The 27,673-nt window shown below is 40.7% G+C and overlaps 1 protein-coding gene across 1 annotated transcript in view; it reads right to left on the bottom strand.

The window, feature by feature from the left end:
* LOC124613825 (E3 ubiquitin-protein ligase arkadia-C-like) overlaps nucleotides 1-27,673 on the bottom strand; it is a 290,726-nt gene that overhangs the window by 122,942 nt on the left and 140,111 nt on the right. The window contains exon 6 of the mRNA XM_047142547.1: nucleotides 4,177-4,708. Within this exon, the coding sequence (XP_046998503.1) occupies nucleotides 4,177-4,708 (532 nt within the window). The remainder of the gene's footprint in view (nucleotides 1-4,176; nucleotides 4,709-27,673) is intronic.

Below are 27,673 nucleotides of genomic sequence, written 5' to 3'. Positions count from 1 at the left end.
ACATTTTTTCTTAGGCTTAAGTTAGAAGTTACAGTAAGTGTACTAAAGTAGGGTATTTTGTCTAATTTTTTCATGTACTGTGATGGAGGAGAACCAACTCCAAGGGAACTGATAGCAATACATTTCCTTACTAACTATCACTTGGACCTGTTGAAGGCATGGACAACTTGGTGAGAAAATGTGTAAAAGCTCATTGGAAAAGTGAAAGTGCTTATGAAAATTACTAAACATTAAGCAAGTGAAATTTTCTGTCTAAAAATGAACTGCAATGCGCAGCGTAGTTTAACTTTTTTGCTACCCATGAGGATCAATTTTTTGTTAAGCAAGACAGGACTTGTACAAATGATATGTAGCTTTAAATGTAATCTTCATTTACCCAAAAAGGACATCACTTATGATGAAGATGCATAATTTTTGTTAAAAGTATTACTTGCGGATCTTTTGTGACACTGTACAACGCAAAGTATATAAATATTTTGCATGGGGATTTTCATACGGCCAGTTCATATAAGCATAAATTTTAAAAAAACGTATGTACTGTAGTTTTGATAAGATTTCATATGTAATATTTTTTGTGTGTGTAGATTTTTAACCCACTGTCTGGGGTCACTTGTGGTCACTGAAATTCCCAGTTAGCTATTTGCAATATCTATCTGGTCAATCCAGTGATGGGGTGACGTGATGAAGCAAACTGGGATTTATTTACTTCCCCTCTTGTTTTGCAACCTACCTCCTTAAAATTCATTTTTCATTTTTAACTAATTACGATTAACATATATGAGTGTACTCAGCATTTTCATGAAAGAGAAAGGTGGGCCCGAGTTTTGAAGAATATAACACTAGATCAAATTTGTTCTTAGTTTTTGTATGTAATTGATTTTCTAACTTATTTTGACTATTACTAGTTAATAATTTTGTTATAGGGTGAAATCAGTAATTGTTTCGTAACTTAAATTCTATTGTTGACTTATAAACAAATATAAATTCTATAATAATTATAAACATTTGGAAGACAAAACACTAGTATTCTTTAAGTATTTATATGGCTCTATTCGAAAACATGTTAGCAAAGACATCCCTTAACTAATTCCAAAGTAATTAAAAGTTTTGTCAAAGTTTTGTTTGCATAACTATATACGTTAATTTCATCATTTAAACAAATAATTCGGCCTAATTCTTGTAATAGAAGAAACTGTTGAAAAGAACCAATTTTTGATGTATTCAGTTAATTTAATGAGTTAAGTTTTAATTGTAATTTCTGTAAATTAAACATTGAACAATGTGTAGTTCCAGTACCTATTATTGTTAGGATATTTAGGGACCCAATTTTTGGTCCCGAGACAGTCAGTCCACAGCTGAGTTTCAGACGAGGAACCCGTATTGGTTAGATCAACAACAATGCATCCGTGAAATACGGGTAACACAATTAGGCCGTGAGTTAAAACAATGACTGTGTCTGTTCCATACATCCCTTGTTATTCTTCAAGAACTGTGTGGTTAGGTTTTTACTGCTCATAGATGTTCAATAGTAAACTATTGTAACAGTTTGTGGATGTTCATCTGCAAACTATTAATGAGGCTTATAGAAAGTTAAACAATAGTGCACTGGCCATATTAAACGTGTATATGTGGGGTTGTGAACAGTGAAAATAAGCAACTGTGAAACGCAAGTGTGCACCAGTTGGCTACATCATTTAAAGTAGCCTGTGTTTAACTTCCACCCTGCATTTTTCAGCCAGTATAGCAACGCAATACGTCGACACCGAGGACAACAAACGAAGAAATGGAGCAGGCAAACGTCACAAATAGAGCACTTGCCTGCAAAAAGCTACGGTTCTAGGTTTGAGGCCCAGTCCAGCACACAGCTTTAATCTGCCAGAAAGTTCCAAGCTAGTGCGTAATCCACAGTAAAGTGAAAATTCAATCTGGAGTGCATTATTATATACACTACTGGCCATTAAAATTGCTGCACCACGAAGAGGACGTGCTACAGACGCGAAATTTAACTGGCAGGAAGATGCTGTGATATGCAAATGATTCGCTTTTCAGAGCATTCGCACAAGGTTGGCTCCGGTGGCAACACTTACAACGTGCTGACATGAGGAAAGTTTCCAACCGATTTCTCAAATACAAACAGCAGTTGACCAGTGTTGCCTTGTGAAATGTTGTTGTAATGCCTTGTGTAAGGAAGAGAAATACGCACCATCACGTTTCCGACTTTGATAAAGGTTGGATTGTAGCCTATCACGATTGCGGTTTATCGTATCATGACATTGCTGCTCGCGTTTGTCGAGATCCAATGACTGTTAGCAGAATATGGAATCGGTGGGTTCAGGAGGGTAATACGGAATACTGTGCTGGATCCCAACAGCCTCTTATCACTAGCAGTCGAGATGATAGGCATCTTATCTGCATGGCTGTAACGGATCGTGCAGCCACGTCTCGATCCCTGAGTCAACAGATGAGGACGTTTGCAAGACAACAACCATCTGCACTAACAGCTCGAGGACGTTTACAGCAGCATGGACTATCAGCTCGGAGACCATGGCTGCGGTTACCCTTGACGCTACATCACAGACAGGAGCTCCTGCAATGGTGTACTCAATGGTGAACTTGGGTGCACGAATGGCAAAACGTCATTTTTTTGGATGAATCCACGTTCTGTTTACAGCATCATGATGGTCGCATACATGTTTGGTGACATCGCGGTGAACTCACATAGGAAGCGTGTATTTGTCATTGCCATACTGGTGTATCACCTGGCATGATGGTATAGGGTGCCATTGGTTACACGTCTTGGTCATCTCTTGTTCATATTGACGGCACTTTGAACAGTGGACGTTGCATTTCAGATGTGTTACGACCCATGGCTCTACCCTTCATTCGATCCCTGCGAAACTCTACATTTCAGCAGGATAATGCATGACCGCATGTTGCAGGTCCTGTACGGGGCTTTCTGGATACAGAAAATGTTCGACTGCTGCCATGGCCAGCACATTCTCCAGATCTCTCACCAATTGAAAACGGCTGGTCAATGGTGGCCGAGCAACTGGCTCGTCACAATACGCCAGTCACCACTCTTGATGAACTGTGGTATCGTGTTGAAGCTGCATGGGCAGCTGTACCTGTACACGCCATCCGAGCTCTGTTTGACTCAATGCCCAGGCGTATTAAGGCCGTTATTATGGCCAGAGGTGGTTGTTCTGGGTACTGACTTCTCACGATCTATGCACCCAAATTGCGTGAAAATGTAATCACATGTCAGTTCTAGTATAATGTATTTGTCCAACGAATACCTGTTTATCATCTGCATTTTTTCTTGGTGTAGCAATTTTAATGGTCAGCAGTGTAAAAACAACAATGAATATATAGCAAAACGTCATCTCTGTGTGTGACAAACATCAAATAAATTCAACTAGATTCGGGACGTCATTTCATACTGTCAGGAACCAACAACATTAATTAAATGACAGAGGAAAGAAGTCCTCCCCCACCCCCACCCCCTTACCCTCCCTCATCCAAAAGATAATGATCTTGTGTCAAAGCCCCCAAAAAAAGATTTAAAACATGTTAATAAAATACTGGAAAGTCCTGGATGGGACACACACAATGGAAGAAGTAAAGATAAGCACTAATAATATAATCAAGGCATACAGCAATACACAGTCACATATGAAGGGTTTAAACTCATAGTTAAGCTATCATACAATGTCCTTCATCACAGTTAACAGACCAACATCTAAAAACACACACGCACGCGCGCGCACACGCGCACACACACACACACACACACACACACACACACACACACACACACACACAAGGATATTAACAGTTCTAAGTGCTGGTAAAGTGTGTGTGTGCATGCATTATGATCTATGCAAGTGACATTGTCTGACAGCTTAGCTATGAGTTCAGTCTCATTTATGTACCTGCCTGCCTATCACTCAATGGCCCTGCCAATAATGCAATCATTAGATGGAAAATCCACAGTCAACAATAACTTAATTTCTTGTATAAAAATACAGGCTTATAAATGTTTAACAGATGAATGTGGTGTGTGTGTGTGTGTGTGTGTGTGTGGGGGGGGGGGGGGGGGGGGTTGCCCACACGCGTGTGCATAGTCATGTCTCCAGGAAAAACTATTTCATTTCAATGAGGGTTACTAACACTCACCTACATAAAACCGGCCACCATTGTATCCATGAGAATTATGATTGTGACCATGTGTGTGGCTGTGACTGTGAACATGGCCATGAGCATGTGGTGTAACAGCAGGACAGGGGTGCATCCAAGGTGCCGAATAACATCGATGTGAGTCAGTGGCAATTGGACCAGGTCCAGGGCCAACTGAGCTCCCCAGATGTCCAGTAACAGGTCCCATAGATGTAGGACCAACCGTAGATGCTAAGTCACCCCTACTTCGACATCTTGCTCGACAGCCGACCGAGAATGATGTTGGCGCAGGGGCAGGTGCTGGCACTGCTGGATAATTCAATCGTGCAGGATGCCTAGATATAATGCCTGGTCGTGTCCCTCCTGGTGGCATTGATGTTAATGGCACTGGGGCAACCATAGGCATCTCCTCGTCAGATTCTTGAGTCAAATCAACAACGGGTACTGCACCACTATCGGTATTCGTTTGACTATTTCCAACAGTGCTTTGTTGCTGCTGTCGCTGCTGCTGAGTCTGCTGCTGGTGCTGCATCTGCAAAGAAATTGAAAACTGCAAATGTAACACACTTGATGCTAGCAATGTGCAGGCTGAACACACAATGTTAATGTAATCAGCAAATAAGGACAAGTAGCAAACTGAATTCCATTTTTCATACGGTATCCAACAATATTCCCCACACAAATAATATATACCACACACACTGAAGTGCCAAAGAAATAGGCATGTGTATTCAGATACAGAGATATGTGAACAGGCATAATACGGCACTGTGGTCGGCAACATCTATATAAAACAACAAGTTTCTGGTGCAGATGTTAGATTGGTTACTGTTGCTACAATGGAAAGTTATCAAGGTTTAAGTGAGTTTGAACGTGGTGGTATAGTCAGCACATGAGTGATGGGATACAACATCTCCAAGGTAGCAATGAAGTGGGGATTTTCCTGTATGACCATTTCATGAGTGTACCATGAACATCAGGAATCCAGTAGGACATCAAATCTCAAGATCCTGCAAGAACGGGACCAACAATGACTGAAGAGAATCATTCAATGTGACAAGTGCAACCCCTCTGCAAACTGCTGCATATTTCAATGCTGGGCCATCAACAAGCTTTACGCCTCGTCTGAGCCTGTCTACACTGACATTGGACTGTTAATGACAGGAAACATGCTGCCTGTCAGACAAGTCTCACTTCAAATTGCATACAGTGGATGGACATGTACAGGTATAGAGACAACCTCAGGATTCCGTGGACTCTGCATGTCAGTAGAGGATTGTTAAGCTGGTGGAGGCTATGTAATGGTGAGGTGCGTGTGCAGTTGGAGTGATATGGGACCTCTGATACATTTAGATACGACTCTGACAGCATACCGTCTGATCACTTGCATCCATTTGAGTCCATTGTGCATTCCAGCAGACTGGGGCAATTCCAGCAGGACAATGCAACACCCCACATGTCCAGAATTGCTACAGAGTGTCTCCAGGAACACTCTTCCGAGTTTAAACACTTCCACTGGCCACCAAACTCCCCAGACATGAACTTTATTGAGCATATCTGATCTGGGATGCCTTGCAACATCCTGTTCAGAGGAGATCTCCTCCCTCCCCCCCCCCCCCCCCATACTCTTATAGCTTTATGGACAGCCCTGCAGCATTCGTGGTGTCAATACCCTCCAGCACTACTTCAGACATTTGTCAAGTCAATGCCAGATCGTGTTGCAGCACTTCTGCGTGCTTGCAAGGGACCAAAAACGCCAGAAAAGATGAAAGAGAAAAGGCAAGGGAAACAAATCCACAAGGAATACAGGAAACCAGGTGGATAGCCAGGCCAACATAAGTAAGAACACGAAGAGAGGGAAAGAAACGGGCAGTGGGGAAGGAGCGTGGATGGGGAGGTGCACAGGGAAGTAAAGGCAGCCCGGGAAGACTAGACTGCAATAGCTCAGGGCTCTGTATGTGCCATACACGAACTCACTAAAGAACTGTGAGCCCCGCGTGGGCCAGCTGTGAAGCAGTCATTAAAGTGAAGCATATCATGATGTGCAGCATGTTCTGCAACAGCTGTCTCTTGGCCAAGATTGCGGTTGGTCATTGACGAGGGCAGACCTGAGCATGACAACTAACAATCTATCTTTTCCAATTTGTTGTTCTTTAAGATGATGTTTAGTCGTGTAGTTACCTCAACATGAATAAAAAATTATTTATAATTATAATATATTCTGAAATTGTGTTTTTTATGTATGTTTGTAACCCTTAGTGTTTACAGAAAACTGTACTTGATAACGTTCTTTGATCCTTGAATGATATCAATTTGCAACTACCATATTAGAATTAAAATAATTGCTAGTGTCCTTAAGTGACCGCACAAACCTGTTTGTACACTTTTTTTTGTGAAAAATATTTAATTGCTACTTCAGTGCTCAGAAATTAGGAACCTTTTTCTTTTTTGCTCAGAAATAGTGCTTTGTTATTTTAAAGTAATTTGTATGCATGTTTAAAAAATTAACGTATTTTTGTAACTGTTGGTGAACTGAATAGTGTATCCAAACGGGCAAAAAAGAGCTCTCGCACCGAAATCAGTCAGTATGAATAGGCAACTGAATCCCACCAACAATCCAAAGCACTTGATATAAATAAACGCCTATGAATTAAAAAGCTCTGTCTCAGTAGTTTTCACTGTGATCTTTACTTCGGCAAGTTGTGAATTTTTGAAATTATGAAGAAATTAGCCTATTTCGTCCACAGACACACATTTCAATTTATAGGTCAGCCATACATTTTTTTACATAATTGAATAGAGAAAAAAAAAATCTGTTCACCAAGTGGTGGCACAAGAAAACGTGTATTAAGATTAAGTAAATGTGCAAGGTTTCAGAGCCAGTGGCTCCTTCTTCAGGCAGAAGTGTTGAAAGGGAAGGAAGAGGGCCGAAGGAAAAGGACCGGCAAGTTTTAGGAAATAGAGGAAGTTCAGAAAAGTCGCCCAGAGCCCCATATCAGTGTGACGGACAGGAAAGGCTGATTATTGGGGGCTGAACTGGACAAGATTTTGAAACTGAGAACTTAAAGATGGAAGATAGGATAACACACAAGGCAGAGATTTCAGACAAACCTTCGTGCAAAAACTAATAAGAATTGAAAGTTAAGTGCACTATATTGGGCAGAGGTGGAGGGAGGGGAAAAATAGATAGGTTAGAAAATAAAAGGTACAGAAACTAAAAGGGAGTGAAGAAAGAAATAGTTATTGAGAAGAAATGCCGAGACAGAAGAAATTAATGTAAATGAAGAGCAGGTGGGTGGCAAGAACTAAGAGCATGTTGTAGCACCAGTTCCCACCCGTGGAGTTCTGAGAAACTGGTGTCAGGAAGAAAAATTCAGATTGCACATTTGGTGAAATAGATACCAAGGTCATGTTGTAGAGTGTGATCTGCAACAGGATACTGTGTGTTATCAGTCTATGTTCATTCATCCTAAATTGATAACTTGGTTGGTAGCATATGTTTAGCAAGTTACAGGGCTGATGCAAGTGATGGTTGGAGGGGATGTAAGGCAAGCCTTGTTGTTGTTGTTGTTGTTGTTGTTGTTGTCGTCTTCAGTCCTGAGACTGGTTTGATGCAGCTCTCCATGCTACCCTATCCTGGTCAAGTTTCTTCATCTCCCAGTACTTACGGCAACCTACATCCTTCTGAATCTGCTTAGTGTATTCATCTCTTGGTCTCCCTCTACGATTTTTACTCCCCACGCTGCCCTCCAATGCTAAATTGGTGATCCCTTGATGACTCAGAACATGTCCTACCAACCGATCCCTTCTTCTAGTCAAGTTGTGCCACAAACTCCTCTTCTCCCCAATTCTATTCAATAGCTCCTCATTAGTTATGTGATCTACCCATCTAATCTTCAGCATTCTTCTGTAGCACCACATTTCAAAAGCTTCTATTCTCTTCTTGTCCATATGTCGCTACACTCCACACAAATACTTTCAGAAACGACTTCCTGACACTTAAATATATACTCAATGTTAACAAATTTTTCTTCTTCAGAAACGCTTTCCTCGCCATTGCCAGTCTACATTTTATAATCTCTCTACTTCGACCATCATCAGTTATTTTGCTCCCCAAATAGCAAAACTCCTTTACTACTTTAAGTGTCTCATTTCCTAATCTAATCCCCTCAGCATCACCCGATTTAATTTGACTACATTCCATTATCCTCGTTTTGCTTTTGTTGATGTTCATCTTATGTCCTCCTTTCAAGACACAGTCCATTCCGTTCAACTGCTCTTCCAAGTCCTTTGCTGTCTCTGACAGAATTACAAGCATTACAGAAACGATACTGTGGAAATTGGGGGGAGGGGGGCAAATGCTATTGTAGGTGTGGTAGACAAAATGTCAGACAGAATGGAATGGACCTCATTTCAGGACAGATTTGAGGTAATCATAGCCTTGTCAAACTAGCTGATTAATACAATAAAAACCAGGATAAGACTAAGCTGCCCCCCCCCCCTTTTTTAGGAACTGGCTGTACCAGAATTGGATGTGACAGACCAGCAAATACCTATTTTGGAATTCAGCTGGTGGGGTAATTATGTCCACTGAAGCCATAGGTGATAATGGTGATGTACTCCTGTACAGAGTCTGCATCTCAACAAATATGTCTGTTTCGAATGACAAGGTGTTTGAGAGGGAACATATGAAACAGGAAGGACAGCAACTGTCAAATGGACTATGGTTTGTTAGGTTTAACATGAACACCAGTGTGTAACTGAACCTCGATGAGGATGAGGTCAACATCAAGAAAAGTGGAATACATTCTCAACAAGATCATGTGAAATTTAACTGGGAGAATGTATTTAGAGATTTCAAAGATTTGTTGGTCATTCGAGTAATTAATGTTTTCCATTCATTCATATATCATATTTTTTGTCCATTCTACTTTAGAAAGAAATTGCAAACTGGTGTGGTTTAAAGTCACTTATCAAAATGTAAATGAAAACATAATATTACAAAGAATGTGGGAGGTTGCAGTTTCGCATTTGACTATTCAGTCTTTTATTAATTTGGGAAGTTCAGCTGCAAAATGAAGTCTATACGAAATAGTATGTCATCTGACTAAACAAAGTTATAAGAATGAAATTTTCACTCTGCAACACAGTGTGTGCTGAAGTGAAACTTTCTGACAGATTAAAACTATGTGCCAGACCAAGACTTGAACTCGGGACCTTGCCTTTCGTGAGCAAGTGCTGCACCAACCGAGCTACCCAAGAATGACTCAGGACCCATCCTCCCAGCAGGAGTGCTACTGTGAAATTTGGAAGGTAGGAGATGAGGTACTGGTGGAATTAAAGCTGTGAGGACAGGTAATGAGTCATTCTTGTGTAGGCAAAGGCCCCGAGTTTAAGTCTCCGTTCGACACACTGTTTCAATCTGCCAGGAAGTTCAGAAAGTTATCACTTCACATGGGGAGACAAAATCAGTATTCTGCACACAAATGGGAATACACGATGGAGTGACTCAGAATTTTATGCAAGGATATAAAAGCAACTATGGATCATAAAGAAGTCAAACAATGGAAAACACAGGATGTAATGAAGACACCATTACAAAAAGGATACATTGCTACTCACTAAATAGAGGAGATGGTGAGTCACAGATAGGCACAACAAAAAGACTGGCAGACAAATAAGCTTTCAGCTGCAACGGCCTTCATCAGAATTAGACAACATACAAACACTCATTCATCAAAACAGAACTCACACACATGACCACAGTCACTGGCTGCCGATGTCAGAGACTGCGGTCATGTGTGTGTGTGTGTGTGTGTGTGTGTGTGTGTGTGTGTGTGTGTAGGGGGGGGGGGGGGCTCTAATTCTGATGAAAGCCTTTGTGGCTGAAAGCTTATTTGTTTGGCAGTCCTTTTGTTGTGCCTATCTGCGACTCAGCATCTACGCTATATGGTGACTATGGACCCAGGAATCTTTCATGTGATACAAAAAGGAAACTACAAAATATCACAAAATATCAAAGTTAATAATGATTAGCATAAAAAATATGTTCTAACTACACTTAGATTGAAAAAGCATATTTCTTCATACATTAATTTCATAGTGACACAAATAAAAAATTTTCAAAATAGGTTCAGATCCAACCACACTCTCGAATACATCTTTACAGGCACAATTTGATGCATCTTTATCAACTAATAAAGAAATATAATGCTCCACTTAAATTATATCCCAATGGCCTACAGGTTCACCTACAGTCCAGCAATGAAATTAATTCAACCAAATTTAAGCCAAGGAAAGAAGACAGGGAAAATTAAACATCCACACTACAATATGCAACCCAAGACACATAACAAGAAAACAATGTCACACATGGATCCACAAATATTTTATGTTATACAAACACGAAACTACAAAATATCAGTGTTAATAATGATTAGCAGAAAAATAACCTCCATAAATATTTCAGCTGCAGTAACACATGGCTGCATGCATCGTTATGGTGAAGAATCCGGATTCTGACATTCTAAAGTATGTTTCCTTTAAACAATTATTTTGCTGTTTAAACAATTCTCATTCAATGCTGTGTTCAATGACTGTGATACATCCTCCTTGTACGTTGCTTCTTTTCAGTAAGATCAGATAACAACCATTGAATGGATCTTTCACTCTTTCACTTGAGAAGCAAATTATCTGTCGTTTAAAATTTCCTTTTTTCACTTAATCTTGAAAACCATAATAGAAAAAATTTTCCCATTTGCACCTCAGCCACATTGGTAGAAACAGGTCATATTTTTCATCTTTGAACACTTTGTATAGTCTTACATTGTTTTATTTTCAACAACACAATGTACTTCTAGAATATTTAGCCCTGAAACTAGCATAACGTGGGGTTATTATTAAACAGCATTATGCAATTAAGATATGATAGAACTTGTCTGCCATCACTTTTAGGAGAGAGAAATAAATTATGGAAATGCATATTTATTTTAATAGATGGGTCATACAGTTTTAGCAATGATATTCCAGGAAATGATAAGAATTATAAAGACAGAAATGTTGCCATTAGCAGAGTTGAATGATAGTAGCAGAAAACAAACACAAAAACACATTTTAGTTTTTAAAAATTATTTTTATTTCCTAAATATGATTTATTTTTTGTGAAAATCTTGGAAATATATCACACAGAAAGACTGACTTTGTATCCCTTTCACCACCAGTTACTTTTTCTTCTTTTACATTTGTTTGGGTGTTTATTAAATCCAAATCTGAACAGAATTTGTATTTAGTTACTTTGGAGTAAACGGGAATTGCTCACAACAATGACCTGCAAATGTTTTGTCAGTATCTCTGAACAGAGTAGACGGTTTTTCAGTAAGTTCTGTTCATTGTTTTGACAGTTTTTCACAGTGTCACCTCGGCAAACATGTTTGTCAGTTTCCTCGGTCTAAAAAATAAAGCTGTTGACAATGGATATAAATAGGTATAAAGCTGTTCCTTCTACTATTACAAAGTCTTCCAAAGCAAATGAGATAACAACTGTGAATTTGACCTGTTTTGTCAATACCAGTTTTATTCATATTATAATCAATGACCAAATCTAATGGGGTACTTCCAGATGATCCACCGGGTAACCGTTTCCATTTTATGCCTAATATTTCAAAGAGTGCCCCCATCGTCTTCTTCAGCTGCTGCAAGTTGTGCTGGTACGAGGGCTCACTACCTAGACTCCAACCAGATTGTAGACTGATGTTGGTCTCATGCTGCTATCTATAGCTGACAAGGGGACAGTGTCTACTCGCGATTACCAATTTCATCCAATTTTATGGAATATGCAGGGCACGGCCAAAAGTGAAAATAACAGACGAGGGAGCTCGAGACGGCCATGCGTTTGGAAAAAGTAGCATTTTTGGCATGGGCTGAACAGACTTGAGCCACTTGTATTGGTATACTTTGCAGGTTGTGTGTACAGTGCAAAAGAGTACAGAATGATAATCCAAGGGTCATGGCTTTGATCCGCTATGTGAAAACTTTTTTTATTTTTTATTTCCAGTTATTACATTAATTACACTGTAAATACAATGAAATAATGCACAGCATATTGTGTTTATTAACATTTTCATAAAAGGCATGAAAAGGGAAGGCAACTGAAAATGTGAGTTTGCAAATACATTCCGAGGAAGGGAGTGTGAGGTGTATTAGTGAACTTCATATATAAACTTAGATATTTTTATATCTAAAAACAAAGATGATGAGACTTACCAAACAAAAGTGGTGGCAGGTCGACAGACACACAAACGAACACAAACATACACACAAAATTCAAGCTTTCGCAACAAACAGTTGCTTCATCAGGAAAGAGGGAAGGAGAGGGGAAGACGAAAGGATGTGGGTTTTAAGGGAGAGGGTAAGGAATCATTCCAATCCCGGGAGCGGAAAGACTTACCTTAGGGGCAAAAAGGACAGGTACACACTCGCACACACGCACATATCCATCCGCACATACACAGACACAAGCAGACATTTGTAAAGGCAAAGAGTTTGGGCAGAGATGATATTTTTATTATTTTACAGGTGATGCTTTACACGTGCTCGGGTAATATTCATCGAAAAAACAGGTGGAGCAGTAATTTTCTCGCATATTGTGCACACACATTATAAACATCGCTTTTTTATGACATTGTTGTTTTAAAGGCCCTTACAAAAACAAATCTCATTTACATTCATTAAAGGTTTTCTTTCATCATATTGTTTTGCATTGAACCACACGTTAATGCATCATCTTGCCTAATATTTGTGAGGATAGCTTGTGTTGTACAGCTGACTGTATTTTGATGCAGCCTTCTGAGGATGAGATTTATTTTTCTGTTTCAACAAGATAAGAACAGTTTTGAACCCTTCTGGTCCAATTCTTTTGCTGATGATAAAAACAGACACTGCAGCATTGCCTTAGCAATGCGTATTTGTGGGGAATCACTTCCACACTGCATACTGGCAATCCTCCCTCATCTTGAAAAATCTGTAATCGTGGATTTGTCTGCCCTCCTCACAAGTCAATTAACAAAAGAAATTTCACCACATCAAATGCTATATCTTGAGCATTATCTCAGTTTATTTGCAGTTTAAGTAATGTAGAAATGAAAAAGGTTTCTGCATAGTAACGCGATCCCATGACTTTTGGATTACCACTCCGTACTCTTTCTGCTGCACCAGTCACTGCCTTCAAACCATGCTAATGTAAATGCTTCATGCCTCGTCTGACTTGGGTCAAAAATGTTAGTTTTTCTAAATGCTTGGGCATGTGGCATTTCAACTTCTGCCAATTTAATTTCTAGCTAAGACCTGGAGGCACCTTAAATTTGGATGAAATCGGTGATAATGAGTAGGCATCGTCCCCTTGTGAGTTTCAATTCCCAATGCCCCCAACAGTCTTCGATGCTCTTTTATTTTTCAGAGAACGTACTGATATTTTGTGATATACACATTCTCTCAGCATTTTCCGGCTCTTGCGGATGTGAAGGCTAATGAGATCATAATGAACTGAGTGTCTGACAGCAAATTTTGTTTAAATTGAAATCTCCATTCCTCTTTATTAGATTTTCCAACATCTCTATTTCAATAGACTCCTTAATTTTACTATCCCAGAAACTTGTTGTTTCTACCCTGATACCCGTCTCATCGAATTTCAGTTCATGATTATATTCAAGGCAGTGCTTGGCAATAACTTATTTGATTGGTTGTTTCAGTCGGGTTTGTCACTGATGTTCTTTGGGTCCGCCCCACATATTGTATACCACGTTCATAATTTTAATACCTGAGTACCCATTCCATCAGAACACTACTTATAGGTGTTGTAATTTTTTGGCAAGGATCTTCTTATCTGAAAGTGTCTGCGCTCTACAGACCAGTGTGTTTAACACGGACTTCCTTTGTCAGCTTGAGGCATGGAGATTGAGGTCAGTGTGTTTGGACTTTCTATAAGCACTGTGATCCAAGGATCTGTCCAGTCTAACACATCTAGAAAGCTAACTGGCCCTCTGCTTCAAATTCTGTCATTTTATATTAGGATGGATAGAGTTAAAATGTTCCAGAAACTCTTCAAGTTTTTTCATTTTATTCAACTGCATCACAAATGTGTAATTCACTTGTTGATAGAAACATGTTGGTTTCAACTTGGCAGGTCTAGTGCCATTGCTTCAAAGCGTTACAAATATAGGTTCATCATAGCAGATGATACCAGAATACTCATAGCTATGCCATTGGTTTCTTAAAAATATTTCCTGTTGAACAGGAAATAAGTTTGTGCAGACCTAAAGCAATGGCTGCACACCAACCAGCGCAGAGCCATGAAACAGCATCAAGAAGGTGCTGATCCACATGCCAATGGAAAGAGCAAGCAGTGGCACACCTCTAGGTAGGAGTTCAGGGCCACCTGTCAATGCTGATTTTACCAGCCCCCCCATTGCTGGTCGGCCCAGTTCAGTCGCAGACTTCAAGGGCATCAGTACTGAGTAATGGGGAGACGATACTTAGCCCGTGTTCTGCGAGTAGTAATAGACAGTAAAGTACTTGCATGTAGGAGACACAGGAAGCACAGGAGAAATTAAGTTCTTTTCTCTTTAGAGATGAAGAGATCAATTAATCTTAAGACAGTTGTAGTGCTTCGAGAAATTCAATGCCAATTCTAGAGACCCTCAGCTTTCCACCGTCTCGAACACCTGATATTTTACATATGAGAGTGAGAGATGGGGGAGTGTCTACCTCGCGCCAGTTTTCTGTGTGCGCATGCTGGACGTGTATCAAGAGAATGCTACAATGTGGACAGTTGATTGACAGGGGCAAGTGGTTGCCGCACTCGCCACAGAAGCTACATGCTCAGCACAAGGAGCAAGCGCGCCTTACTCTGTGATGGTGCTACGTCAGTCATAAGTCAGTCATTATTCTGAACAGCTGAATTATGTTATAAGAAAAGAAATTTACTTACTTACTCTCTTGAGATTCTGATGGTAGGTTTGCGAAAACTTTGAGAGATTTCTGGAACTGAATTTATTCTAAAAGTACTTAATAGTTCTGATGGTATGTGAGTCATTGGGCTTACGAAATATTGTTTATTTATGTGAAAACTGTTATGTGGTGTTCTGTTTGTGGAAGCGAAAATATAGTGGGCTTGATTTAAAAGTATCTTGTGTGTACAGAATCATTTTGAGAGTAGAGAAGATTCCTACAAACAGCATTATATCTTCAGAGAAGAAGTTGAGGAGATTGACGCAGCCGGCTATCCTGAAAAGAAGATTGGCAAAGCACATCCAAGTAAGTCGAATGATGAAGGGGGCGGGTCAGTCTTGCACACCAGCACCACACACTGGAAACTGCCACACAGTGTTTTGTACATATGATTTTGGATTCCTGCCACTGGCCATTGCAATTTCTCTCCTTCCTTGTTTGTGTCGGTGCTGATTCCTACAGTAGCCAACACAAAATCTGGTAATGAGGATTCCAGAACCAATGCTGCCTTCGCTCTACAATGCTCCGCCACAGCAGGTCGCTGGAAACCACCACCCAGTATTTTGTACAGATGATTTTGCATTCCTGCCACTGGCCATTGCAACTTCTCTCCTTCCTTGTTTGTGTCGGTGGTGATTCCTACAGTAGTCGACACAAAATCTGGAAACAAGGATTCCAGAACCAATGTTGCCTTCGCTCTACACTGCTCCGCCACAGCAGGTCACTAATATTTCTTTCTTTCCTTTCAGAAGCACACTGCTTGCAGACTAACCGCAACACTTCTGATATTTGATTTGCTTATAATTGTTATGTTTTAGCACTTCTCATTAAACTGGGCTCCAACCCACCTATTCCACCACCCGTGCCTATGCCTCCAGCTGCTGCTGGCTTTGATCTGATGCAGTTTATTCAGTTTCAGGACCAACAAATGTCGCAGTTGATGACAGCAGTCCAGCAGCTCATTTATGCACAGTCCACTGCTGAATCGACTTTGCCTCAACAGCCAGCCACATCCACGGCACTGCCTCCGTGCATTCCACCATTCCGAGCTTTCAATTAACAACAAGAGGACTGGAACGAATGGCATACTGTGATAAACATCAAGTTCAAGGTACTGTGAAACTTTCTTATTTCTTGTCAATGGCCGGCACAGGAGTTTTGTCTTGCTCAGGAGTTATTCCCTACCAGTAGGTTAGAGTTGCTAGGTTTTGAAGATCGAGTTTCCACCCTCATAAAGTATTACGAGGCTCAGGTGCAGGTTGCTGCAGCTTGATACAAGTTCTTTCACTTGCGCAAAAAGCCAGGGCAGATATACTGTCAGTGGGTCACTGAACTTCAAGGTACAACACAACAGTGTCGGTTTCAATGTAGCTGTGGACAATACTGTAATGACACCGTGATTCATGTTGCAATTATTTACAACATGACAGACAGTGACTGCTCCACCACGGTCATTGGGGAATGTATGCACAAAACAGTTAGCGTGTCAGCATTGTACTTGGCTGGTCACGGACACCCACATTGAACAGATGATGTCAGTGGCACGCTTGTGTTGGGAATCTATCGGTCCCGCCACAAACATTTTCAACTTGGTCAAAGTCTTAATCCCCATGGCAACAAGTGCATATTGACTTTGCTGTTCCTTTTTGGGACACTCAATGGCTTAGTGTTGTGGACACTTTTAGCAAATATACGTTTGCAGTGCCCACGAATACGACTATGTCACACGGTACCATTCAGGCTCTGTCAACTATTTTTTGCTTGGAAAATTTGCCTGAAATGTTGGTTACAGACACTGGGCCACAGATTATGGCTCAGGACTGTAAACAATTTTGTAGAGCCAATGATATCACTCACCTTACCAGTCAAACGATTCGCGCATACATTCAAGTAACAGATGACCAAACAACATGCCTCCCACACACACGAGCAAGTGCTACTCTCTTCCTTGCAATGTGCTGCTACCAGCCCCGCAACAGTCCATCGCCACCATAGCTTCTACACGGCTGGCATCACCGCATGCTGCTCCAGCAGCTACACCCAGAGCAGCGAACAGTGCCTCCCACACTCTGCAAGTACCGCTTTGCACCTAATGATTCTATCCTTTTCAGGGTTTCTAGTCACACCAGGCACTGGGATAGAGGAACGATTCATCAAAATTTGGGGGCTTGCACGAATTTAATTCAAGGGCCTGCTGTGTTGCTGCACCATCATCAGAACCAGATTCGTGTTTGTCGACAGAGAGATTCTTCTGCAGATTTTCTGTCCCCAGACATGCATCGTACTGGGATCCTGTGGCCAACGCATCTGCTCCTGTTGCCTCTTCAGCATCTCTTGCAGAACCAATGGAACTACACCCATTTGCCTTCACCACCACAGTAGCTCATCTACCCAGTACCCATCCCAGTGCCCACCATGGACCCAGCACCATCACCGTCATCATTGTCGCCCTCTTCGTTTTTCTACGGACCAGCTCAGAAAAGGGGTGGGCACCTTTCTGGGGTTTTCTGACTGATTTTCCCCCTGAAGCGCACGATGGATATCGAGGTGTGGCCGGGGGCTTGGCGTCAGTCCAAGCTGCAGCTCCCAGCTCCTCACGCCACCCAGTTTCCTGTCTTGCTGCCCCCCCCCCCCCCATTGTTGCAAGATGGCTCCCTACATAAAACTGATGCAGCATTTTTGGGGAGGAGGGATGAGCAGTCCTAAAGCATCAATTGCACACCGACTAGAGCACTGCTGCAAAACGGTATCAAGAAGGTGCTGACCTACATGTCAATGGAAAGAGCAGGCAGTAGCACATCTCCAAGAAGAGAGAGTTCAGTGCTCCATCCATCCTGATTTAACCAGCCACACATTGCTTGTGGGTCCAGTTCGGTCACAGACTCGGAGAACATCAATACTAAGTAATAGGAAGACAATACTTATCATGTGTTCTGTGAGCAGCAATACAGAGTAAAGTACTTGTGTGCAGGACACACATGAAGCACAGGAGAAGTTAAGTTCTTTTCTTTTTGGAAATAAAGTGATCCATTAATCTTAGAAAGTGTTTTGTACAGATGATTTTCGATTCTTGCCTCCATCCATCACTAGCTCTCTCCTTCCTTGTTTGTGTCTGTGCTGACTCCCACAGTAGCCATCACAAAAAGGTGACACTGGGACATGCCTAAAAGGTTCAATGAAACAACAGTAGAACTTTTCCGGGAAGGATTCAGAAAATGGAACTCGCATAAAAAGGCGATTACATTGAAACTGATTATAACATCTGCATCCCAGAAATGCAATTGAATGTGGCAGTGTAAAAAATGAGCAGAGGTCACACAAAACTGGCAGTTTTAGTAACACAACAAAAGGACCTCTATTTTCTTGCAACTAAGCAGTTTGCCCTTTTCATGTAAATATGTCATAAATTTGATGGCAGCAGTTAGTAATGGTCTTAACTGATAGTTACTGAATGTTGAAATTGAGGCTTTCAAAGCTAAGGTTCGCATGTAACATGAAAATGACCATTTATGTCCCGTATTAGGAACTGTTGGAGGAGGAGGAGCAGATTAGTATCTAATCTCCTGTCGACAACAGGCCATTAGAGATACAGCACAAGCTCGGATTAGGGAAGGTCGGTGAAAAAAATCTACCTGAGCCCCTTTAAAACGAATCACCCCGGCATTTACCTGAAGTGATTTAGAGAATTCACAGAAAACCTAAATCAGGATGATCAGATGCAGGTTTGAAATATCGTACCAAAATGCGAGTCCAGTGTGATAATGACTATGCCACTTTGTTCCATGTTAGGAGCAGTTCTTCTAGACGTGATGTCAGATGAAAATCTTATACTTTCAACTAACTCTATTCTGGTACCAGTTTTTATCACCAAAGTCACATTTCCCAATACTTTTCCACAACAAAATGATGCATTTAGAAGATATCTTTAATGTAGTGAATCAGTTTAACTGCATGTGTTAATCTATAATAAGATAAGCACCCTCAGTGTTCTATTTTACCATCAGAAAGATGTTTGTGTGATGCCATTTATCTTGTACTGTGATTGACCAACAGAAGCACTCCAAGCATGTTCCACATTTAACAATGGAAAATCGGGGATGGAACAATTGTAACACGAATTACAATCGATTGTTACTCACCCTACTTAGACGGGTCGACAGCAGACAGGCACATTTAAGAGTAGATTGTTGGATAGTAGTTGTCTATCGGACAAGGTTCTTCATCAGACGAACGGGTGTGAGTTTTTATCTCATAGGGAACTGCCTCCAACATCTAAATAATATCCAATAATCTACTTTTAAATGTGCCCACCTGCTTATCAATGTCTTCTCTATGTGGTGAGTGGTGAGTAGCAATCTATCATAATTTACCTCATTAAGTGCAGCAGTTAGTAAATTTTGGTGGTGATAACAGCAAGCTTTTGAAAATACTTCAGGCAGAGGTGAAGGACACAATGAAGCACACTGGGCTGCCTCCAAACTCAGCCGATAACTTTTATGCTGACAGACCCACGCAAGCCTGTATAACAACTTTAGGTTATTGTTTCAGATTTAGGATGGTAAGATTAATTCTGTTAGTGCTGACATGGCAAACTGTCTTTTATGTATACTTGATGTTGCAGGTCTCAGCCTTGTAGATATTTCGAAGGTGTACAAATCCCTTCAGAATTTAGTGGAAAAGCAACTTTCCATGTCAGCAGGATATGTCAACACTGTCAAATGTTTGTACTGAAGGCAGCCTGTCTTCCATGTTCAATTATACACTGAAGTTTTGACAGTTCAGCAGAATAATCCCTTTGAGAGAATTTTGATGTTAGGACATTTTCTTTTGAAAATGTTTCAAGGGTATAGTTGCATAGTATTATTTTCTATGACATTACATTTAATAGTGTCATTGTAACTCCTTTCTACAGGGTGTTACAAAAAGGTACGGCTAAACTTTCAGGAAACATTCCTCACACACAAATAAAGAAAAGATGTTATGTGGACATGTGTCCGGAAACGCTTAATTTCCATGTTAGAGCTCATTTTAGTTTCGTCAGTATGTACTGTACTGTACTGTACTGTACTGTACTGTATTTCCTCGATTCACCTCAACCCTCTTGACTTTCATTTATGGGGGCATTTGAAAGCTCTTGTCTATGCAACCCCAGTACCGAATGTAAAGACTCTTCGTGCTCGTATTGTGGACGGCTGTGATACAATACGCCACTCTCCAGAGCTGCATCAGCGCGTCAGAGATTCCACGCGACGGAGGGTGGATGCTTGTATCCTCGCTAACGGAGGACATTTTGAACATTTCCTGTAACAAAGTGTTTGACGTCACGCTGGTACGTTCTGTTGCTGTGTGTTTCCATTCCATGATTAATGTGATTTGAAGAGAAGTAATAGAATGAGCTCTAACATGGAAAGTAAGCATTTCCGGACACATGTCCACACAACATATTTTCTTTGTTTGTGTGTGAGGAATGTTTCCTGAAAGTTTGGCCATACCTTTTTGTAACACCCTGTATAACATTAATAAATGTGATGATGTCAATAAACATAATGAAATTGATAGGACTATTTTCATTTTCAACATAACACTATAAAACAATAATATAAGATATAAATACAGAACTAACGGTACATCAAAAACAAGCTGTCATAAAACTAGTAATAAGCAAAACAGAGTCCATGCTGAGGTTCATTAGAAGAATCCTGCTAAAATGTAATTCATGCATGGGTGAGGTAGCTTACAAAGCACTCGTTCAGTTTAGATCCACATGAGGTAGAATTAGTGGACGAGATAGAAAAGATACAGAGAATTTTGTCACCTTTTAGCAAGTGTGGGAGTGACAGGGAGCTGCTCATCCAAGTCCAATGACTGACAATACAAGAGAGGTGTTCAGGATTACAAAGAGGTTACCAGTAAAAAATGAGAGAATGTACATCCAAAGAAGATTCTAGCAACATAATACTTTATCCCTTACACACATCTCACGACACGATCAAGAAGATAATGTCAGAGAAACTTGAACTTTTATGGAGGCTTCCTACAATCATTCATCCCCCACGACGACTGAAAATGGAATATAAAGGGGGAAATACCCTCAACCACACGCACCATAAGCTGACTTGCGGTTTGCTGACATAGATGCAGAAACAATCTCAAAATAGTATGCTATATAGTGAACACAGTGTCTTAAAAGCAACAGCTAGGTTCAGTTACCAATTCGCTGAAATTTGATACTAGAGTTATGCAATATCTCCAATGACTGTGTTTAGGTAAACTGAACCAAACTTTCTTACACAATAACAAATACAAAATGAATAGGAAAATCTTCTGCATCCAAGATCATTTGGTATTTTTACTCTATTTCACAATGACTGGTTTCAGCAATATCTTGTTGTCATCATCGGATCTAAAATGTACCAAAAGTAAAGCGAATACAAAGAAAATTTATTAATGTTACAAACCTGTATATCAACGATAAGAAGTACACAAGAATCGGTTTACATAACTTCAAAAAATTCTTATTAACACACATGTGTGCCACCAATACAATGAGAACACTTTCCAATCACTCATAGGAACCAAGAACATGTTGCCTTGTCAAACACATAAAAAGAACATAGAAAATAAAAAAATTAAATAAAAATATAAAAAGTGGAGGTGAACAAATAGAAAATGCAACTGTGGCCCAAGCACATCACAGAAACATGGTCAACCTATACAAATTACCCACCCCAGCTGCTGACACTAAGTAGAAGTTTTTTTTGTTTGTTTTTTTTTTTAAATCAAACCAGGAATAACCCTCAGAAGAAGGTTACAAAAGACAAATCTTGGGATGCCTGATTGTAAGCAAGATACAGTAAAACAGAGATAAAATTGAGGAGAAGTATGAGAGGAATGTGGAGGTAAGGTGGGTGAGTTGCTCTGCACAGAGTGCAGTTGGGAGGTCCCCAGAGCAGGATATATGGTGGGAGATGCACCCTCTGCATCTCACCAGCACCACCTCACTGTCCATTACCCCAAGAAAATGAGCAACACAGACAAGATGGTAAAAGTTTACTAAAGATAAAACATTGAAAATGGCGAACATAAAATAACAAGGAGAATAAAAAGGTGGAAAGGGTAGGGGCCAGGTCTGACCACTGAGTAAGAGCTGCCATGGCGGCCCTGGGCCAGAGTAGGCAAGGGGTGCCCCTCCAGCTCCTCAGGCGATCAATGAAGCCAAAGTGCTCCATCTCACAGAGACGACTAGAAACAACCTTTGCCGATGAAATGTAAAACCAGGTCAGCCATTTTGGCATTGTCCAATACCACCAGAGGTAGCTCATTAGGAAGTTTAAAATATCACCGCAAAGAGGCAAATTTGGGTGGTCTAGCAGGATGTGGGTCACCATCAGGCAGCTATCACATTGGTAGTAAAGTGGGTCCTCAGATCGGAAATGTGGCTGTGGGTCAGCCGAGTGTGGCCAATGCATAGCCGACAAAGAACAGTGGATTCCCTGTGAGAAGCACAGATGGGAGACTGCCACAGGCTCCGTAAGTAGGCTGTTCACATGGCTAGTTCGATGAGGTTCTTAATGTGAGTCAGAACCCACAGCTGTGTACCATGTTCTGTGACCACAATGCTGATGGCGATGCTAAACCATTTATCAGACTCCCACAATCCAGACAGGACACGATCGAGGCTTTGTAAAGCTGCAGAAGGATAGTGCGTTGTGCACCCCAGCTGTTGCTACTGAGGCAGCAAAGTGTATTAAAGTACAGCCAGCACCTTCAATTAAGTTGGCGAAGATGGGGAAGCCCGAGCCAAGTCATCTGGGCATTGACGACCAGTGCCAAAAAATTTTAAGTCTCCACCACACCGAGTAATTGGTCATTGAGGTAAAGTACTGGTTGTGAATGAACAGTATGATGGTGACAGAAGTGAATGATGCGAGTTTTGGTGGTAGAAAACTGAAAGCTGTGCCTTTCAAAAGGCATCCTACAGTTGGGGCTCAGCAACACCCTCAGGTTCAGCAAGACCCTCATTAGAGGAGCAACTGTAAAAGCAAAAATCATCGGCATACAAGAAAGCTGACACTGAAGACCCCACAGCTGCTGTTAGACTGTTGATGGCCACTAAAAAGAGAGAGACACTAAATACAGAGCCCTGCTGGATCCCATCCTCGTGGATTTGGGGATACTGTGGAAAGCACCCACTCGAATGCAGGAAGTATTGTGCAACAAGACGGTCTGGGCAAAAACCAGAAGTGGATGATACTTCTGTAGCACGTCCCTTCCAAGTAGGTATTTTCCAAGCCAGGCTTAAATATTTTGTGGTGAGGTCTTTACAAAAAACTGAGAAAAAGATGAAGTTGCAACTTTACAAGCTTTTTCAGTAAAACTAGTGATGTTGATCACTACATGTCTATTTCATTGTTAGTTACATTTTATAAAAAATTAAAGGCAATTGTTACTTACCCAATCATTATACCTACTGTTCAAAATTACTCACCATGACAAGGGAAATTTTTTTTCTTACTTTACCTTTGAGCAGTGGAGACAACTACATCTATATTCTATAATCCGTTGTACGATAAGGATAACGATTGTTGGTAAGCCTCCACGAGGGCTCAAAATCTCTCAAACTTGACCTTCATGGTTACAGTGCAAGATATACAGGGGAGGAAGCCATATATTGGTTGACTCTTCTAGGAACATACATCCTCAAAAATTTAACAGTAAACCACACCATAATGTACAACACCATTCTGGTAGTGTCTGCCACTGAAGTTACATAAGCGTCTCTGTGATGCTTTCAAACTTACTAAAAGAACCTGTGAGGAAACATGCTGCTCTTCTTAGGATTTTCTCTACATTCTCTATCAATCCTATCTGGTAAGGATCCCAGACTCATGAACTCATGAATAACAAAATACTGGATGAACAAAGGTACTGTAAGTTACTTCTATAAAAACTTTGCTGAACTAGAGAACCCCCCCCCCCCCCCCACACACACACACACACACACACACACACACACACCGGAGCCCATATATTGTGCCAGCTGGACAGGCAGTGCCGAGATAGTATCAGGTGTGTGTATTTGTACTCTAGCCTGACAGAATATTTATTCCAAAAGGTAGCAAGTGCCTGCTGACGACTCAAGACTTCTGCTATTGTGGAGTGTCCTCCTTTATGCCTAAATTATTTCCATTCTATTTAGCTTTATGGTTCTAATGTAGTGTTTGCTCTCTGCTGAATCATCTTCATTTGTCACCAACAAAAGGAGAAAAAAAACTGTAATTACTTCTTCTTCTGGTAGAAAAGCTGATAAAAATTTGGTGTAGCCTACATTATTTGAAGAGGAACTGTTATTAATTCCGTCCGTATAAGTTTAAGCTCATCAAAGAGACCAAAAATTTAAAAAAAATACTATGAGAAGGTCAGTTACAAGGTGCTGTTGAAACTACAAGACAAAGACAGTAGCAACCTTCATGGACTACACGATGGCATATGATTTCATTGACAGACTTGCTCTAAAAAGCAACAGACAAATAGATGGCACTACACTAGAACTAATAACACAAACTCTGACAGACAAAGGCAAGGATAAGGTACAGAGGACCAAGAACAGAACAGTCTAAAATCAAGACCAGTGTCAAACAGAGGTGTGGGCTGTCACAATTTTGTTCAACGCAGCAATGGGTGAAAAGATCAGACTGGGGAGAGCAGTAAACGAGAAAATGGAAATACCAAAGATGTACGTGTGGACAAAAAGGGCAACAGGGCTCAAGTGGACTGCATAACCTTTGTAGACGACATAGCAATAGTGAGAAAGAGGAAGATGCAAGGAAACAACTCGACAACTTAAGCAAGAAACCCAAATCTATGAGACTGAGGATCACTACTGGGTATTGGAAAACATCAGAAGGCTCTCTGCAAATGGTGGACAAATTTAAATACCTGGGAGTATACGTAACAGGAAGAAACAGGAACAATGAGAGAATACTAGACAGGATGAAGAATTGGATGAGGACAGCCTACTGTATGATCAAGATATATACAATAGGAAGAAGATACCTAATATACCTAATAATACCTGACAGCCTTGGGAGGGCCAGTCCTGACAAAACTCTACCATCTGGTGAGCAAGATGTATGAGACAGGCAAAATACCCTCAGACTTCAAAAAGAATATAATAATTCCAATCCCAAAGAAAGCAGGTGTTGACAGATGTGAAAACTACCGAACTATCAGTTTAATAAGTCACAGCTGCAAAATACTAACACGAATTCTTTACAGACGAATGGAAAAACTAGTAGAAGCCAACCTCGGGGAAGATCAGTTTGGATTCCATAGAAAGATTGGACACGTGAGGCAATAATGACCCTACGACTTATCTTAGAAGCTAGATTAAGGAAAGGCAAACCTACGTTTCTAGCATTTGTAGACTTAGAGAAAGCTTTTGACAATGTTGACTGGAATACTCTCTTTCAAATCCTAAAGGTGGCAGGGGTAAAATACAGGGAGCGAAGGGTGATTTACAATTTGTACAGAAACCAGATGGCAGTTATAAGAGTCTAGGGACATGAAAGGGAAGCAGTGGTTGGGAAGGGAGTGAGACAGGGTTATAGCCTCTCCCCGATGTTATTCAGTCTGTATATTGAGCAAGCAGTAAAGGAAACAAAAGAAAAATTTGGTGTAGGTATTAAAGTCCATGGAGACGAAATAAAAACGTCGAGGTTCGCCGATGACATTGTAATTCTGTCGGAGACAGCAAAGGACCTGGAGGAGCAGCTGAAACGGAATGGACAGTGTCTTGAAAGGAGGATATAAGATGAACATCAACAAAAGCAAAACAAGGATAATGGAATGGAGTCAAATTAAGTCGGGTGACGCTGAGGGAATTAGATTAGGAAATGAGACACTTAAAGTAATAAAGGAGTTTTGCTATTTGTGGAGCAAAATAACTGATGATGGTCGAAGTAGATAGGATATAAAATGTAGACTGGCAATGGCAAGGAAAGTTTTTCTGAAGAAGAGAAATTTGTTAACATCGAGTAAAGTGTCAGGTAGTCGTTTCTGAAAGTATTTGTATGGAGTGTAGCCATGTATGGAAGTGAAACATAGACGATAAACAGTTTAGACAAGAAGACAACAGAAGCTTTTGAAATGTGGTGCTACAGAAGAATGCTGAAGATTAGATGAGTAGATCACCTAACTAATGAGGAGGTATTGAACAGAATTTGGGAGAAGAGGGTTTGTGGCACAGCTTGACTAGAAGAAGGGATCGGTTAGTAGGACATGTTCTGAGGCATCACGGGATCACCAATTTAGTATTGGAGGGCAGCGTGGAGGGTAAAAATCGTAGAGGGCGATCAAGAGATGAATACACTAAGCAGATTCAGAAGGATGTAGGTTGCAGTAGGTACTGGGAGATGAAGAAGCTTGCACAGGATAGAGTAGCATGGAGAGCTGCATCAAACCAGTCTCAGGACTGAAGACCACAACAACAACAACAACACCTAATGATGCAGAACTCAAGACACTATAAGGCAATGATGAGGTTTGCGGTACTATACACGGCTGAAATGATCACACTAGGAAAATATGATGCAGAACAACCAGAAAGGAAAAGAGAAAAATATTTGGGAAATACTGTGCCTGCAAGAGGCAGTGACAGATGGCTGGATGAACTTCGGGAAGAATCGTAACGCAGTACGAGGACAATATCAAGAGAAATCTGACTGAAGAGGGTAAGATTATGATGAATATGGATACAATCATAAAAAAAATGTACTGGAATCACTTGAGAAGACAAAAGCAAAGAAAGGAAACAACCAGGTTGTTGAACTCGCTGAGGATGGATCTGAATTGGGGATCAAAGTGGAAGAGGAACAAAATTGGTGAAGCAAGTAAACACAACCAATACGTCAAGAGATCAACACGAGAGTAGGATACATGAAAAGGATAGATGGATACTAGTGGAGCAGACAACAAGAGAGAAGGATACTGAAAATCTCAGAAAAAGAGCAGGACAACAGAAGAGACAGGATGAAGGGGCTCTGGCAGGGGAAGAAGAAAATGGCTCCCTGAATGAGCTACCAGAGGTCCAACAGTGACTGTAACAGAAGAAAATGAATTACATTAGTTGGACTAAACTTCCAGCTTCCAGTGATTGTTTGCCAATCATTTGATCACACAACTCCTCTGCAGTACATTACATTTGTTTGTGTTGAAACTCAATCCCTGTACCAAGTCTCACTCCTCTGTAGGTGTTTCCCTACAATTTTCTAATTTTGTGACTTCTCTATTTACAACAGCATCATCTGCAGAAAACCTCATGGAATTTCCATTACAGTCCAAATCACTTACATAGATTGTGAACAGTAATGATCCTAAACACTCCCATGGGTTACATCCAAAGTTACTTTTATGCCTGAAGCCTTATTTCCATTAAGATAGGATGATGTGTTCTATTTGCAACAAAGTCTTCAATCCAACCATAAAGATGATC

Source organism: Schistocerca americana, chromosome 4, assembly GCF_021461395.2.
Source record: "Schistocerca americana isolate TAMUIC-IGC-003095 chromosome 4, iqSchAmer2.1, whole genome shotgun sequence".
Taxonomy (NCBI): Eukaryota; Metazoa; Arthropoda; class Insecta; order Orthoptera; family Acrididae; genus Schistocerca; species Schistocerca americana.
Note: the sequence above shows the minus strand (reverse complement) of the source record. Positions and strands in the feature narration are given on the sequence as shown.